Source organism: Rhinatrema bivittatum, chromosome 1, assembly GCF_901001135.1.
Source record: "Rhinatrema bivittatum chromosome 1, aRhiBiv1.1, whole genome shotgun sequence".
NCBI lineage: Eukaryota > Metazoa > Chordata > Amphibia > Gymnophiona > Rhinatrematidae > Rhinatrema > Rhinatrema bivittatum.
Genome location: NC_042615.1, coordinates 727,880,283 through 727,896,088, shown reverse-complemented (window position 1 = coordinate 727,896,088; position 15,806 = coordinate 727,880,283). Strand labels below are relative to the sequence as shown.

Genomic DNA, 15,806 nt, shown 5'->3' with positions numbered 1-15,806 from the left:
AGAGAGGGAGCATGTGTGTAAGAGAGGGAGGGACAGAGGGAGCCTGTGTGAGGGGCAATACTGAGAACGGGGTCAAACTTTGGGACTGGCAATAGAGTGGAAGGGGTTGAGCCTAGAGGTGGAGGGGAGAGATACTGGCGGGTGGAGGAGTTGAGGTCTGAGAGGGCAAAGTGGCCAGGGGAGTAGGGAGAGCGAGTGGAAGGGACACTCTTACAGTGAATTTCTAGGGAAATTATGCTCAAAATATTTAAAATTCTGCATCATTAAGTAAAAACTTTTTTCTGTATTAATTTAAAATGTAATTACTTAAAGACTGTCATGTAAATTGTGTTATTTTGACCAATATAAAGTTTGCAGAATTTAAGTTTTTGTGCGCAGAATTTGAAATTTTTTTGCACAGAATTCCCCCAGTATTCTACAGGCAAAGTGGTGTCAGGTAAAGCTAACCATTTTATTTATTAAAAAAATTTATATACCGTGGTTCCAAAATCTGTCTATGCATCTACACCCAAGGGTTGTCCGCGAGAAGCTCAGCTAAGAAATTGCTTGGGACAGGTGGCAGGTGCCTTCCAGGAGACTCCAGTTCCGAATACGGTAATGTCCCCCTTAGAGGTGGTCCCCCAAAAAAAGGGCAGGAAAATTCTGGCTTCTCCACAGTCTTTCTTACCATTTATCAAGGGATTCACTTTTAAAAACAGCCTCGAAAAGGTGGGCTTAAATGCAGGATTTGAATATTACCTGACCACAGTCAGAATTTAAACTCACTTGTGCCGTCTATCATTATTTCTAAATAACATAAGGAACTGAGCTCCAACGGTTTACATCCCCCAGAGTCTCAACACACTGAGCGCAGGTCACTTTACTCGAGGCTCTTGGATGGGTACCTGCGATTTCAACGCAAATGTCCCTTTCCTGTCAAGGAAACGTGCCTGTCCTGCGTTCCACTGCCATCACTGAGCCTGCCCAACACCCTCTAAACAGCTGCTCTCTTTCAACCTACAAGTTACTTTTAGTTGGCGCGCTTTTTGTTCCTGCACCAAGACTGTCCCTAGCCGGCACCCGTCTCTAATTGTCAGGAGCAAGATGGTGTCCTTAATGTCACCGGCCTTGAGTCAGATTCTAGGGACCAGTAAAGTTGCTGTTGCGCTTCTCTACGCGACCAGGTAACGACCGCCTACCCTCAAGTTGGCAGAAGCTGCAGCTCGGCTTCGGAATCCGAAGTCCTCGTTTCTGCGAGAGGTTGTAAGGCTCCGGGGCCTGCTCTGCACCGGGCACTGCTCGGCTCGTCTTTTTCCCTTTGTATTTCGCTCTGCTGAGAAATTAGAAGTCAGCTGTCATGGGTCTTTCTCCGGTCCTTTCCTGGTATTATTACATAGTTCAACGGCACACTGACACACTTGCTGTTTTCTGGTTTCCGAGTTCAGCCTGCAGAGGACGAAATGTAGCGTCTTTTATAATTTTGTAAGCTATAGGAAATTCTGTAGCCCTGATTTTTTAAAGTGATTTTTTTTCTCTCGCGTGCCATATTTTAATACTGCTTTTTAAAATCCTACAGTTTGAACAGATTTGTATATATATATATGGGTGAATTTGTATTAAAAATCTACATGGTTATTTTTAAGTCTCTTAGCTGCTTTTCGATATGCGTTTGTTTTGCTCTGTTGCCAGCTACCTTTATATTAGAAAAGTAAATAAAATGGCAAAGACATTGTCAAAAGAGATAGATGAAAAGGGCAAAAAGATCATTCAAAAAAGGAACGAGGGATTTAGAAAAGGACAGGGAAAAATAGTTGGATGTTTCCCACCTTTTGCTTCTGGGAGTGCACAGGTGACCTGGACTGGCCACTGTTCCAAACAGGATATTGGAGTCAGTGAACCATTGTTCAGTCCCAGTTTGGAAACTGTTATGCTTCAGTAAAGTTGGGTGGTGAATAGCAGGTCTGTTTTGTTTTGTTCCTTATCTGAGATTTGTGTGAAATTCAGTGTGCTAAAATGAGGTAAATTAAAATTTTGGGAAGTGTTGCCCTAGAGTCTGTGGAAGTGCAGGATTTTGTCCCACGTTTATAGTAAAATGTACATAGCAAGTTATAATATATCACCAAACTTTCTTCACAGAAATTTAGAATAAAATATGAGGTTTGTTGCCAACCTTTTTAATGTTTAGTCACTCTTCTTTACTTTATCTAGATGTTCCCACTATGCAAGTGACTCCTCCTTTTGAAGTCTAGAATCCTGGCCTTTTTGCATTGCATCTCTGTGTCTGTTCTTATATTAAACCACATTGTTTGCTTACTATGACATTTGAAACACTTTTTTGAAACCTGACATTTGAAACCTGGTTTGTAAGTACCAGTTCCAGCATTGGCAACAATCTACAAGGGAGGGGACAATCTGAGATATTAAGATCCCCCTGCTTCTGTTTACCGCAATAGGGATGTGCCAGTCAATATCTGGCAGATTAAAGTCTCCCATCAGGAACACTTCCCCCTTTATTGGCGTCTCGTGGATGTTTTTGAGTAAATCTCTCTCCAACATTTCTTCCTTTCTTTCTTTTTTTGCCTAACTGACCTTCCTGAATAGACTACAGCCTGATGTGGTATTATCTCAGACTGAGCATTTCAGAATCCTTGTTTTACTGCATTTAAAGAGAGAAAATTAGTTATATCTTAGTTTAGCTTTCAATTATTTATTGTTTGAAGCCTGCATGTATTCTATTTCCTTTTAAAGATGTCTGTTTATTATTTTAATTGTTATTTAAATGACGTATGTATGTTAAATTGTAACCCACTCTAAACTTCTGTATAGGAGATTATGGCACTTTAAGTGCTGTTGCATTTTAACATTCTCATTCCTAATTTTGAAAAAAAAAAAAGAGCATTTATTTCATCTTTTCCTAAAGGTAGGCCCAAGACAGATTATATAAAGTAATAAGGCATTGAATACATAAATAATGGCTACAAACAGATATGAGGTAGATTGCAAGTAAATAAGATGTGGGGTACATTAGATAAGAATAAGGAAGTCTGATTTACATATGTTATTCATAACAGAAACTTGTTTCAAGTTTGGTGATGAATTTTGTTTGGTTCAAGTTTGTTTGCCCAATTACAACTTTATTCACAAGACTAGATTAGGCAAGAAGGGTGGAGGTATTGCCATCATTCCTTATCTTCCTGCTAGACCAGTCGTTACATATAAGATTTCCCTTTCCTCACAGCTGGTGAAGACAGGGGTCACACCTCTTTCTTGACTTCACTCTGGGTTAATGGTGTGGTCCTGGTCCAATCCCAGCAGTCTCTGTTTCCACCAATTGTGACAGACAGACAGGATTAAGCTCCCAGAGTTTTGGTTCCTACTCTGCAAGGTTGAGCCTGGGCTGCTTCTCCTGGTAGTAGTCTGCTCCTGGGATTATTTAAAAAAAACAAAACAAAAAAAACCAACTTTTTTGTTTAGAGAGATTTGCCCAGTTGAGCTTCCTCTGGTCCCTTTACACCTTAGAGGTGTGTTGAGTACTGTGGGAGGGGGGTTTCCTCTCCTCCACCCCAGAGGATTGGGAACCTGTGAGTATGATAGGGCTATAGGCTGCTCCCACTGTACTCTCTTTCTCTCTTTATGCTGCAGCTCTTTATGCTGCAGCTCTCTGCTCAATGCGATGGGATTGAGTACAATTAAAAAAAAAAAAAAAAAAACAGGACTCCTCAGCTCTTGAAGCACAAGGGCTGGGACCGCTGACTTCACAGAACCTGTGAAGGGGTGAGTACTCCAGTACAAATGGTCCTCTGACATGAGGGGGAGGGGGAGAGATGTCCTGGGTAAGCACTGCAGTTTGGCACTAATGCCCGCAGTTAGTGTTTGGGGTGGGAAATTTGTGGCCTCTCTAGAGGGTCTGATAGCAGGGGTCAAGGAAGTTCTTCCCTGGAGTTTATCCACCTTAATTATCAGGTGTTTTTGTCCTGACAGAAGCCAGGATTGGGCTCCCTCTTCCTCTTAGCCAGAACCCTTGAATATCCTAGAAGAGAGGGATCCTCTTCCAAGCAAGCCAGGCTGACAGCAAGAGACGGACTCTTCAGCCCTCATGTTAACTCAATGCTCCAGAGAAGATACTAGATCAGATCTGAACTCAGATCATTCTAGGTTCTCGGATCCCCTGGAGGAAGGGGAATGCACCTCTTGGGAGCAGGAGTTAGCAGTGATATATCTATTTTCAAGAATGAACTTGCGCTCCTCATTGTGAATGTAATGTCCACCCTTAAAATTTTGGATCCCCAAGGCGATGACCAGATAGAAGAGAACCCCATATTATAAGGAATCCAGAAGCCATCAAAATCCTCTCCTTTGCACCCTATGCTGAAAGCAGTGGTGCTAATGTAATGGAACACAACCAAGGATGCTTAAAAGGAGGAAGGCTTATGAGTAAGATCTATTCCCTAATGGTAAAGGAGACGACCCCAACGTTGCTGCCTCTGTCTCGACTGTCTCCTGCAAGACTACCATGCTAGTTGAAGGTGGGATTTCCTGAGGGATATTCAGGATAGGAAAATTGAGACCATTCTTAAACAGTCTTTCTCTATAGATGCTTTGGCCTTGCAGGCAACTATTTGCAGAGGATACATTTCCAGGTAGTAGTTTGCTGGTTCAGCAGCTCCCAAAATGGGAGGAGATGGCAAGAATCGAGTTGGGGTGGCCTGTTTGGCAGATGCCCTATATGATTTAATAAAGATGACATTCTGGCCATTGGCCTTGGGTGTGGCAGCAAGAAGATTATGGCTCCGAAGTTGGACAGCAGATGCAGTGACAAAGCCCTTCTGGCAAAGTTGCCTTTCAGAGGAAAGTCTGTTTGGTGAGGAGCTGGAGAAGCTAGTTAACGAACTGGATAATAAGCTGCCTGAGGATAAGCGCAGAGCAAGTTCATGGGCTTTCTTGGGTTTTAAGCAGTAGATTTGCACCACAGCAGAGCCCAATGCACAGTTGTTTTTTTTTTTTTTTTTTAATGCCAAGAAGGCTAAAGAGAAAGCCCCTGCAGCTGCAGGCTGCACCCATTAATGATACACAGAGAATTTCCTCTGTGATAGTGCCAGTAGTTGGCAACCTTTTAAGGATTTATACGGCGTGGATCCTAATTACATTGAACCATTGGGTACTAGACATTCTTCTGCAGGGCTACGCCCCTGAGCTATCAAAGAAGGTGCCAGATGTGTTTGCAAGTCCTTTTTCCTCTTCCACTCCCCCTTCTTTTAAAGGTTTATTTTTACAACTTAATCAGCATGTAAAATTTTATTTTCTTATCTATTGGCTTCCACCAGTTACCTCTTCTGCAGTACTTAGTCTTATAGAGATTGTTAGTGAATGCTCTGTAAGAAGCTCATTTGTTTCTTTTAGGGATTTTAACTTGCATATAGACGAGCCCTTCAAACCCATAGACAAATTATTTTTTCTTCTGTGAGTGACCTAGACTTTACACAGTGGGTTCAACATGTTATCCATAAGGGTTGGCACATTTTTAGACTTCATTTAAAGCTGGATTTTTTTCTTCAATATTTCATTGTTAGAACATTTCCTCGGAGTGGCCTTCTTTACTTGGACTGACCATTCTATGGTACTTTTCTCTTTAAATTATACGTTTTAATAATTTAAAACCATTTAGGATCAGGATTCCAGTTAGAACGAGAGACCTTGATATGGACACGCTTGCCCAAAATATTGACTTTCTGGCAAATTTTGATGATTTAGCCCTTGAAGAACAAGTATTCTCTTGGAATTCGGATTTGAAATCTGTTTTCAATAAAGTTGCTTCTCTCACTTTTTATACTAACAAATGTCATGGTAGTCCTTGGTTTCATGCCAGTCTTAGCATTTTTAAAAAGCAGGCTACTAGTCAATTAGACAATGGCGTAAAAACATCAGCTGACAGTGAATCAGCACTTAAAAGGAATTTCACATTTAACAAAAATGTTTCCAGTATGTAAAGTTTAAATTTACAATTTTCCTTAGTTTATTATTTGAATTTATCCTCCCTTGATGTGGACTAAAAAGTTTTTGGTAATTGAGTAGTTATCAATTTCCTATGACAAAATTTGTTCTTTGATTTGATACATTGTAATAAATGTTTAAAAATCTTAATAAACTATTAAATATAAAAAAAAAAAAAAAGGAATTTCAAACGTTATTTGTTGGAGAGAAAAAAAATGCTAGAAAGCATTTTTTTCCTAAAACTCTTAATAAAGCTGAAAATTGGCCAAAATGTCTTTTTTAAATTAATATATCCTATGCACCAAAGAATCTCTAATGGACACGTCCTCTGCAAATCAATTCCAACTCATGAAAAATGTCCAATGAATTCCTCTAAAATATTTATTTTTTTATTTTTTTAAAGGGCTGAATGGCCTCTAATTAATGAGAAACACTTGATACAATAAATTTACTAAAACATTTTTGAAGGAGGAAGTGGAATGTTTCATAAACTCTCAATGCATTACTGGCTTGTAATGCTATGATTACTTTTTAATCATGAACTTTCCACCTCCAACCTTAAGAATCTTTTTTGTGTGAATGAAATGTGCGCTGTGAATTTTAAAATCATATATGATAATTTGTTAGAGTGTGAGATGATCTTATTTATATTCAGAAATGCTATTCTGTTTAATGTCCATGCCACCAACGCAATACCGACTTATAGCCTGTGCAATTTGTAATCCACCCGACAAGGCCTTGTTTCTGACCGTGAAGTAGAATACTTCAACTTAAGATAAGTAATTCCGACTATTCATTAATATAGTGGACATCCCCTGAGGAAAGACCTGTCATGGTCAGAAACAAGGCCTTGGGTGGATTACGAATTGCACAGGCTATAAGTTGGCGAAGAACAGACTGAGGGAGCAGCCCTTATAGGGCTGAAGCAGGAAGTCCCATCAAAGGTGGGGCCAGCACACTTCCTGTGCCTGGCCCTTTAAATTCCGTAGAGAGGCGCGTGCCGGCGCCTAAGGAGAGAGCAGGAGCTGTGCAGGACCGCGGACAGCGGCCTGCACCGTCGTCATCCCCCCACAGACGCTGACAGAGCCTGAGGAGCAGGCCCTGCCATCGGCAGCAGCTCCAGCCGCTGCGGGGAGCCCCGGGGGGCGGCTCCAGCCGCCGGGCCAGCCCTGGGATGCAGCCTTAGCGCCGTGAAGATGGAAAGCAGCGTCGGGGGCGGTCCCAGCCCCGAAGAAGGCAGAAAAGTCTGCGGGTCCGGCCGCGGTGAAGAGGAGACTCCAGGCGGCCTCCGGGCCGCGTGGGCAGCAACGGACCGCGGCTCCGGGCGCGTGGGAAGGCCGACAGCGGTGTCCTGCCGCGTCGGCTGAAGAACAGCATGGGGTGAGTGAGCCTACTCGAGGGGGAAACCCGTGGGCAGAGTAGTCATAACAATGTTTAGGTACTTGCCAGCTACTTGTGACTTGGATTGGCCACTGTTGGAAACAGGATACTGGGCTTGATGGACCTTTGGTCTGACCCAGTATGGCATATCTTATGTTCTTATGTAAGTTGAATTGTTTGGTTTATTTTATTGTACATCGCCTTGATTGACTGTATAAGAACGACTATTCATTATGCCAAATTAACATGCTTCTTAGCTAAATATAATTTAGTTTTAACAATAGTTAGTTAGATGTAGCCTGAAAGTGGGTTAACCTTGTGGGATTCATGGTCAGGAATACTTCTAGTGGGCAGGTTCTAGAGGATGAATATCTGTTGTGCAGTCTAAGAGAAGGCTTGGCTAATCAAATAGCTGTGACTGTTTTCTGGAAGCTGAAGTAACAAGTGAAGCACTAGAGGTATCTTTTTTTCATATTTTAGGGACAGAACAACTGAATGTGTGAAGTCTTGCACATGTTAGTCTAACTGAAGCCAGTAGAGTAAGAGAAGAGAAAGGAGTTTTTTATGACTGCTGAGATGTGGGTTTCTATTGTAAGATGCTAGTTGAATTGTACCCCCTGTCTATATATCGAGTTTTTAATTTATTAAGGGGTCCCTGACAAGAAGAATAAAGTTAATAGAGAACACCTTTGTTGGCTTAACCAGAGGAGTTTAGATTTGGGTTGAGTTTGTATTTAAATCATAGGGTCACTTCTAAAACAACCTTTGAGATTAGTAATGGTTGTAGTTTAGTCAGTGTCTGTTTTGACCCAAAGCTCAATGTCATTGACAGACAGGTGAGATTTGATGTTGAAAGATTGGATGAGATTGCAGACTGGTCAGATGTAGATGTTGAAGAGGACTGGTGAAAGCACTGAATCCTGGGGCACTCCACAGGTTATATCGCTAGGTGTGGATGTTTTGTTGACCCATGAGATGAGCTATGATTGGTTGTTCAGGAATGATTCGAATCATTCAAGAGCAGAGCTCTAAATACCAATGTCTTGAGCATTGTAGCAAAAGAAAGAGATTGAGAGTGTTAAGTGCGGTGTGAAAAGGTCTGGTAGGACCAGAATGGAGTCGCCACCTTGTGTAGGTGGATACTTTTGGTTAAGGTTAATAGGACAGATTCTATTCCATGGCCTTTATTGAAGTCCAGTTGGGAAGGTTACAGAATGCTAGCATCCTCTAGGAAATCTAGGAATTGAAAGTAGACCACTTTTTCCAGTAGCCTGGATAGAATGGGGAGACTCAGCGATAGTGATCTGCAGTCGGTGCCTGGACAGTTAAGCTTGTATATAAATACTGGGTTAGATTTTAAAAGCCCTGTACGTGTAAATCCTGCCGGATTTACGTGCGCAGGGCACTCGCACGCCGGCGCGCGCAAAGCCCCGGGACGCGCATAAGTCCCGGGGCTTCGTAAAAGGGGCGAGTCTGGGGGGCGTGGTGACCTTCCGGGGGTGGGTCTGGGGGGCGTGGCGATGGTTCGGGGGCAGGCCGGGAGGGCGGTCCAGAGTCCCCCGGCACTGCGGCCTGTGCCGGGGGACTCTGGGGCGGCGCAAGCAAGTTACGCCTGCTTGAAGCAGGCGTAACTTGCACAACAAAAGGTAGGGGGGGGATTTAGATAAGGCTGGGGGGTGGGGGTAGATAGGGGAAGGGAGGGGAAGGTGGGGGGACGCGGAAGGAAAGTTCCCTCCGAGGCCGCTCCGATATCGGAGCGGCCTCGGAGGGAACGGAGGCAGACTGCGCGGCTCGGCGTGCGCAGGCTGCTGATTTTGCGCAGCCTTGCGCGCGCTGACCCCGGATTTTATAAGATACGCGCGTATCTTATAAAATCCGGCGTACTTTTTTAGGATCTACCTTACTGTGTTGCTGCACAAAAGACAAGTTTCTCCATGAACAAGTAGTATGTACAATCCCACATATGGTGATATTGTACGGCACGGTATATTGAGTTTTGGCTTATTGGCTAGAAGCTTATAAGGTTTTGCACACTTGCAGTGGGCAGTGCACCAAGTAACCCTCAGTGAAACCCCCTCAATCTTTTTTCATCAACAGAATGGATAGCAGCATTCAGCAGTAACTCCCCACTTCAAGTTCTTCAGGTTTTCTCTTTTTTGCCCTTTAGTTATTTTTTAGAAATTTCTTTTTTCCTTTAACTTTCTTTAAAAAGATGTATTTTTCTAAATTCTTTTAATTTTGCAGGAATCCTTTTTTTTTTTTTTCCCTAACTGTGACTGAGAAAAAGGCTTTGGGTTTCTGGAGATACTCAGCCTATAATTAAAAAAAAAAAAAAAAAGGCCCTCATAAGCATATGCTAATGTACTTGCTGCCTGGGAATGGACAATGACACTGCAATTGTTCAGTGTGCTCTTGCAGGCCTCTCAGAATTGTTAAACAGTGAAGGTTTGCCTACAAAAGCTCTTTTCACACAATAGTAGAACTTTTTTTTTTTTAAACCTTGTCGATTCAAAAGCACTCGCGTACACAGAGGCCAGCTAAGTGTTTGAGTAAAATAAAGCCAAAGGGGACATACTCGCTAACCACTTCCTTATCTCAAAAAGCAGGTTATTGAAAGTGAGAGCTTCAGATTCTGAGCAAGGTTCCTATGTCTTGCTTTACTCACTTTCTCAGCCTATTGAACTTGTCTACTGGCCCTGAGGATGAGGTCTAAGAGGTTTACCTCCCTTAAAAAATAAATTGCAGTATGGAGCATCAGCTTTGCCAATGCCAAGTACATCTGGCATGTCTTTTCCAGCTCCTGTGTTCTTGAGACCTCCATCACATCAGTGTCACAGGAAGACATCTTGAATAACTGTTCACATCAGTACCAGGATGGTCTATGAAAAAGTCTTAGCCAGAAAGTCATGAAACATTTTAAGTATCCAAGTTTCATCTACCTGCTATGGCTCCATTCTTAATCCAGGTAGGGCCTTGTAGTGAACTCCATCACTTGGGAGAGCCATTCATCATTGCTTGTGTACACAGGCGAGTCTGGACTTCTGGTCCTGGTCTTTATCAGATACGTTTTGGGCCTTTTCTTGTGATTTTCAAGAGGAAGCAGAACGAACAACTTCAATGCTAGACGTCCTCCAATATTTATTTATTTATTTTAACATTTTTATAGACCGACATTCGTTTTGAACATCATATCGGTTTACATGGAACGAGAAAATAGCGTAACAGGGCTTTACAAGGAACTGAGTTTAAACCATGTAATAGATTGGAACAGAAATATATGATAACATTGTCTAGGTTTTAGAGTAACGACATAATAGTGGTATTAGATAAAGTAACAAAGTAATAGTAGTATTAGATAACAATAGAATTAGTTTTAAGATAACAATATAACAAATAAGGTAGCATTGCCTATGTTTTAAAGTAACGAGGTAACAAAAGGCTTTATAATGTATAAAATGTTTTAGACGTGTTATGGTTACATTTGCCCAGTGACATTGCATGAAAAGGTGTTACGGTTGAATGGTATGTTGGTGAAAATGACATTAAATTACATTGACTAAGTTATGAAATGCTGAAGTAGTGGGGTAGGATTTCTGAGAGTACCTTAAGCTTTGGAAGTTCAATGAACTATGGAGAGAGAGATTCCGGGGGAAAAGAAGAGAACATTAAACTTTGGAAGTTCAATGAACTGTGGGAGTGTTTGATTCAGGGGGAGAGGAGAAAGATGTTGATCATTAGTTGAACTGTAGGGAAATAGGTTCTCAAGTGAAGGAGAAGTAAATTGATGTGTAGGGGGAGAGTAAGGTTGAGAGGCAAGGGGGTGCTTAATGGGGCGAGAGTGGTAGGTAGGTAAGTGAATTTCCAGTGTAGGCTTGCTCAAATAACCATGTCTTGAGATTTGTTTAAACTTTATCATTACTTTTTAATATTGTACTGTTACTAAGGATACCATGGTTGTGCCTGTCCATTTAATTCTTAAGAACCTATAATTAATTAAAAAATTGAAGATACCACTCATTTCTCTACTTGTAGGAAAGATGATCAAAGTTTAAAGTCTGTTCTGTATCTAGGTTCGACAATACCCAGCTGCTTCACCAGTAAAGTGAGGAGGAGGAATAGCCTAGTGGTTAGAAAAACAGGCTGTAAGTGAGAAAAGCCAGGGTTCAAATCCTTGTGATATTGGGCAAGTCGTTTCACCCTCCATTACCTCAGGTACAAAATTAGAGGGTCATTTAGTAATCATTTTTTCCATAGATGCAAAATGGGAGAAAGCCTTTAGTAAATAAGCCTCTTGCATTGTAAGCTCTCTGGAGATAGAGAAATACCTGCAGCATCTGAATGTAATTTACTTTGAAGTTTCACAAAAGACAGAATATAAATAAAAATTTTTGTTGTGGTGGTCACCTTGAAAAAGGCAAAAGACAAGCAAGGACCAGCAGCTGCTGGATTTCTTTGCCAAGAAACTGTTCTTTCCTTTTCGTCCTGCAGACCAGTCCACACCTGCTGGATTCCCCTGCTTGCCAGTGGGTGGAGGAAGAGAACGTTTCCATGTTTTTTTTTTTCCTGCTTTATGTCACTCGCGCTAATATCTTGGGATAGCTGGGAGGTTCCTCAGTAGTTCTCTGCCTCCAGTTAGGTGAGAGTATATACTGGATAGCTAGGAACTATTGGGGGGGGGGGGGGGGGGAAGAGAGAAGTAGTAACAGGGCAAGGTAGTTAGACTCCAGGGGATAACCCCTCCCCCCCTTTTAAAAAAACAAACAATCAATCACCAGAGTAGTCCTAAGCAAGCTGCGATCTGCAGAGGCAGTTCCAGGAGGGGGGAAGCACATGCTCATAGGGAGCAGTTTGGTGTCCTTAGCCACAGCGGCGGGAAACACAGACTTCTCCCCCTCCAGCGACAAGACGCATGGCTGAAAGGGGCCGGAAATATGTGCAGTGTGGAACAAGAAATAGGAGCTCCATTGTGGGCTCCTTTTTGCCCCTACTGTGATGGCAAATCGCAAAGAACAGGTGAGGAGGGGAGGGGCGGGCTGCAAGCAGATGTGCCACCAACGTCGGCTCAGAGGGAGCCGCAAGAGCAGTTTGATCGGGCAGAGAGCTCATTATGAGGAGATTCAGCCAAGGTGAAGGCAGACCCTGAGATAGAGAGAGAAGCCCTAGAGAGAAGAAGGCAAGGCACAGCACAGGAAACTGAATTTTCCACAGAAATTATCTTGCTAATGCACCAGACCTGTAAAGAAATGAAATGAAAGTCAGTAGCTACATTAGAAGGTCCCCCAGGAAGTAGTTTCCCATTGGGCTCCCAACACATGACAGGTTTAAAGAAACCTAGGGCAGAGGGAACTCTCCTGCTGCCCCCCCCCAACCTTTCCTGGTGGTTCGAAGTGTAATGCAGGGGATTTGGAACTCCCAGAGGAAGCTCCTCTGGAGGAGAAGGGGAGTGAAGGAGGAGATCTGGCAGTGAGATTGTTTAGGAAAGAACTGAGCCTCCTCCATAATAAAGGTTAAGCAAGCCTTAAGTCTGCAGGAGTCGGGCAAGGAAAATGCACGTGCAAGGGGACCCAATACTGAGAGGTATAAGGAGGTCCAGCAGGAGCCTTTCCCATCCACCCTGCTGTAGAGGAAATGAATGAGGGAGAATGGGTTATGCCCGATTCAGCCCTGAAAGCGAGATCCCTAATGACCTCCCTCTACCCACTACAAAAGGGGGAGGAAGACAGGTCACTAAAGTCCCAAAAGTAGACACCCCAATGGCAGCAGTATCAAAGAGAAGGGGGGGGGGCAGCAATATCAAAGAGAAGGGGGCGCTTCCTTAAGAGATGCACAAGATAGAAAGGTAGAAGCCTTTTTGAAGAAAGCATTTGTGACAGCCAGTTTGTCTTTACAAGCAGTGGTACGTGGGGGGCTATGTAGCCAGGGCATTGGTCAAATGGCTCCAGGAAGAAATGTTAGGGATAGGAGAAAACCCAGGAGATAAGAACATAAGAAATGCCATAATGGATCACACCAACGGTCCATCAAGCCCAGTATCCTGTTTCCAACAGTGGCCAATCCAAGTCACATGTACCTGGCAAGTACCCAAATATTAGATAGATCATAAGCTATTATTGCTTATTAATTACCGTAATAGCAGTTTATGGATTTAACCTCTAGGAACTTATCCAAACCTTTTTTGAACTCAGTAACACTAACTGCTGAAATAGCATCCCCTGGCAATGGATTCCAGAGTTTTAACTATGCGCTGAGTGAAAAAGAATTTTCTTCGATTTTGTTTAAAATGAGTTACTTGATGATGATTTCATGGAGTGCCCCCTGGTCCTTCAATTATCTGAGAGTAAATAACCGATTTACATTAAGTTGTTCAAGTCCTTTCATGATTTTGTAGACTTCTATAATATCCCCCCTCAGCCATCTCTTCTCCAAACTGAACAGCCCTAACTTTAGCCTTTCCTCATAGGGCAACAGTTCCATGTCCATTATCATTTTGGTTGCCCTTTTCTGTTCTTTTCTCCAGTGCAACTTATCTTTTTGAGATGTGGTGACCAGAATTGCAGACAGTGGGGCGGATTTTTAAGAGCCCTGCTCGTGTAAATCCGCCCGGATTTACCGCGAGCAGGGGCCTTGCGCGCCGGTGCGCCTATGTTCCATAGGCCTACCGCGCGCGCAGAGCCCCGGGACTCGCATAAGCCCGGGGTTTTCCGAGGGGGGCGTGTCGGGGGCGGGGCCGAGCGGCGCACCGTTTTCGGGGCAGGACGCGGCGTTTCGGGGGGCGGGCTCGGGGGCGTGGTTTCGGCCCGGGGCGGTCCGGGGGCATGGCCACGCCCTCCGGAACCGCCCCCGGGTTGCGTCTAGGCGCACCCAGCGGCCCGCTGGCGCGCGGGGATTTACTTCTCCCTCTGGGAGGCGTAAATCCCCCAACAAAGGTAGGGGGGGTTTAGACAGGGCCGGGGGGGTGGGTTAGGTAGTAGGGAAGGGAGGGGAAGGTGAGGGGAGGGCGTTAGCGAATTCCCTCCGAGGCCGCTCCGATTTCGGAGCGGCCTCGGAGGGAACGGAGGTAGGCTGTGCGGCTCGGCGGCGCGCCGGCTACACGAAATCGGTAGCCTTGCGCGCGCCGATCCAGGATTTTAGCAGATACGCGCGGCTACGCCGTATCCTACTAAAATCCAGCGTACTTTTGTTTGCGCCTGATGCGCCTACAAAAGTACGCGAGGGCGCCCTTTTTGAAAATCTACCCCAGTAGTTCAAGGTGCGGTCTCTCCATGGAGCGATACAGAGACATTATGACATCCTCAGTTCTATTATTTATTTACTTATTTATTTATTTATCTATCTATTTATTTATTTATTTAAAAACTCTCTATACCGTCGTTAAGTTAGATAACCATCACAACGGTATACAGAAAGGCACGATAAAGAAAAATTATAAGTGGTATAGTTTACAATTAAACATGTGCCATCATAGTACGGTAACATATTTTAATACGATAAACTATGTGTTTAAGCTGGCCGTCCTAAAATTTGGAATTCCCTTCCTGTTGATATTAGAACTGAAACCTGTGTTCTGAAATTCAAAAAATTGATAAAACATGGCTATTCGAACAGGCCTTTAATGATACAAATTGATCCATGTAAACATCTTAGATCCGCTCCACGTAGTTTATAGATATGAAGTGTAATTTTAAGTTTTGAAATTTAAATTTTTTACTAGTTTAAATTTTATTAAGATTTTATGTTTAAGATATTGTTGTTTTGTATTTTTAATATAATAATGTCTACATAGTTAGACAGTTTTATAATCTTAGCATTGTCCTAGATAGTCAATTAGAAATGTGAAAAGATAGGTAGACATTATATGAGTACAATTTTATTATTGTTGTGATTTGACTGTTATTTTGGTTATGGAATTTTGTATGGAAATTGTGCGTCATCATGATCTTATAGATCTGTATAGACGTTTTTGTTAACAGTCTTGATGTCTTTTTTGAGGAAAGTCGGTATATAAAAACATGTAAATAAATAAATAAAACTGTTAAGCGGTTCAAATCTAACATTAATATGCATTTGTAGGTAAAAAACAAACAACTGCTTGCTTGGTGTGTCCTTATCTATCAACTGTTTTTCTCCTTCTCTTTGTCTTTATAAAAAGCTTGTTTAAAGAGCCAGGTTTTCAGGTTAGTTTTGAATAGTTTCAAATTTCTCTGCAGCCTAATTTCGAGTGGCATGGTGTTCCATAGTACAGGACCAACTAGTGACAGTGCTCTTTCCCTTACTTGCGTGAGATGTGCTGATTTAACCGAGGGGACAGTTAGTAGAGCCTTATTAGCAGATCTCTGGTTTCTGTGTGGTACATGTACACACAGTGCTGTGTTAAGCCAGTCTGCCTTTTCATCGTGGATTAGTTTATGAATTATGCACAGTGCCTTATATTGTATTCTTTGTTCAATTGGAAGCCA

General features: G+C 42.8%; 1 protein-coding gene and 1 long non-coding RNA gene across 4 annotated transcripts in view; one reads left to right on the top strand and one right to left on the bottom strand.

Moving 5' to 3' along the window:
* The window catches only part of LOC115076271, a 53,356-nt gene extending 51,485 nt beyond the window's left edge, over positions 1 to 1,871 (bottom strand). The window contains exons 1-2 of the long non-coding RNA XR_003852719.1: positions 1,806 to 1,871; positions 1,179 to 1,425 (exon numbers count right to left, since the gene is read on the bottom strand). This is a non-coding gene — a long non-coding RNA (uncharacterized LOC115076271). The remainder of the gene's footprint in view (positions 1 to 1,178; positions 1,426 to 1,805) is intronic.
* NDUFS4 (NADH:ubiquinone oxidoreductase subunit S4) overlaps positions 1,023 to 15,806 on the top strand; it is a 303,067-nt gene continuing 288,283 nt past the window's right edge. The window contains exon 1 of one of the 3 annotated variants that reach the window (XM_029577511.1): positions 1,023 to 1,163. In XM_029577511.1, coding sequence (XP_029433371.1) covers positions 1,084 to 1,163 — 80 coding nt within the window. In that variant the 5' untranslated portion in view covers positions 1,023 to 1,083. Of the gene's footprint in view, positions 1,164 to 1,251; positions 1,462 to 15,806 lie in introns of those variants that run through there. The other 2 variants (XM_029577519.1, XM_029577502.1) reach the window with 2 other exon arrangements.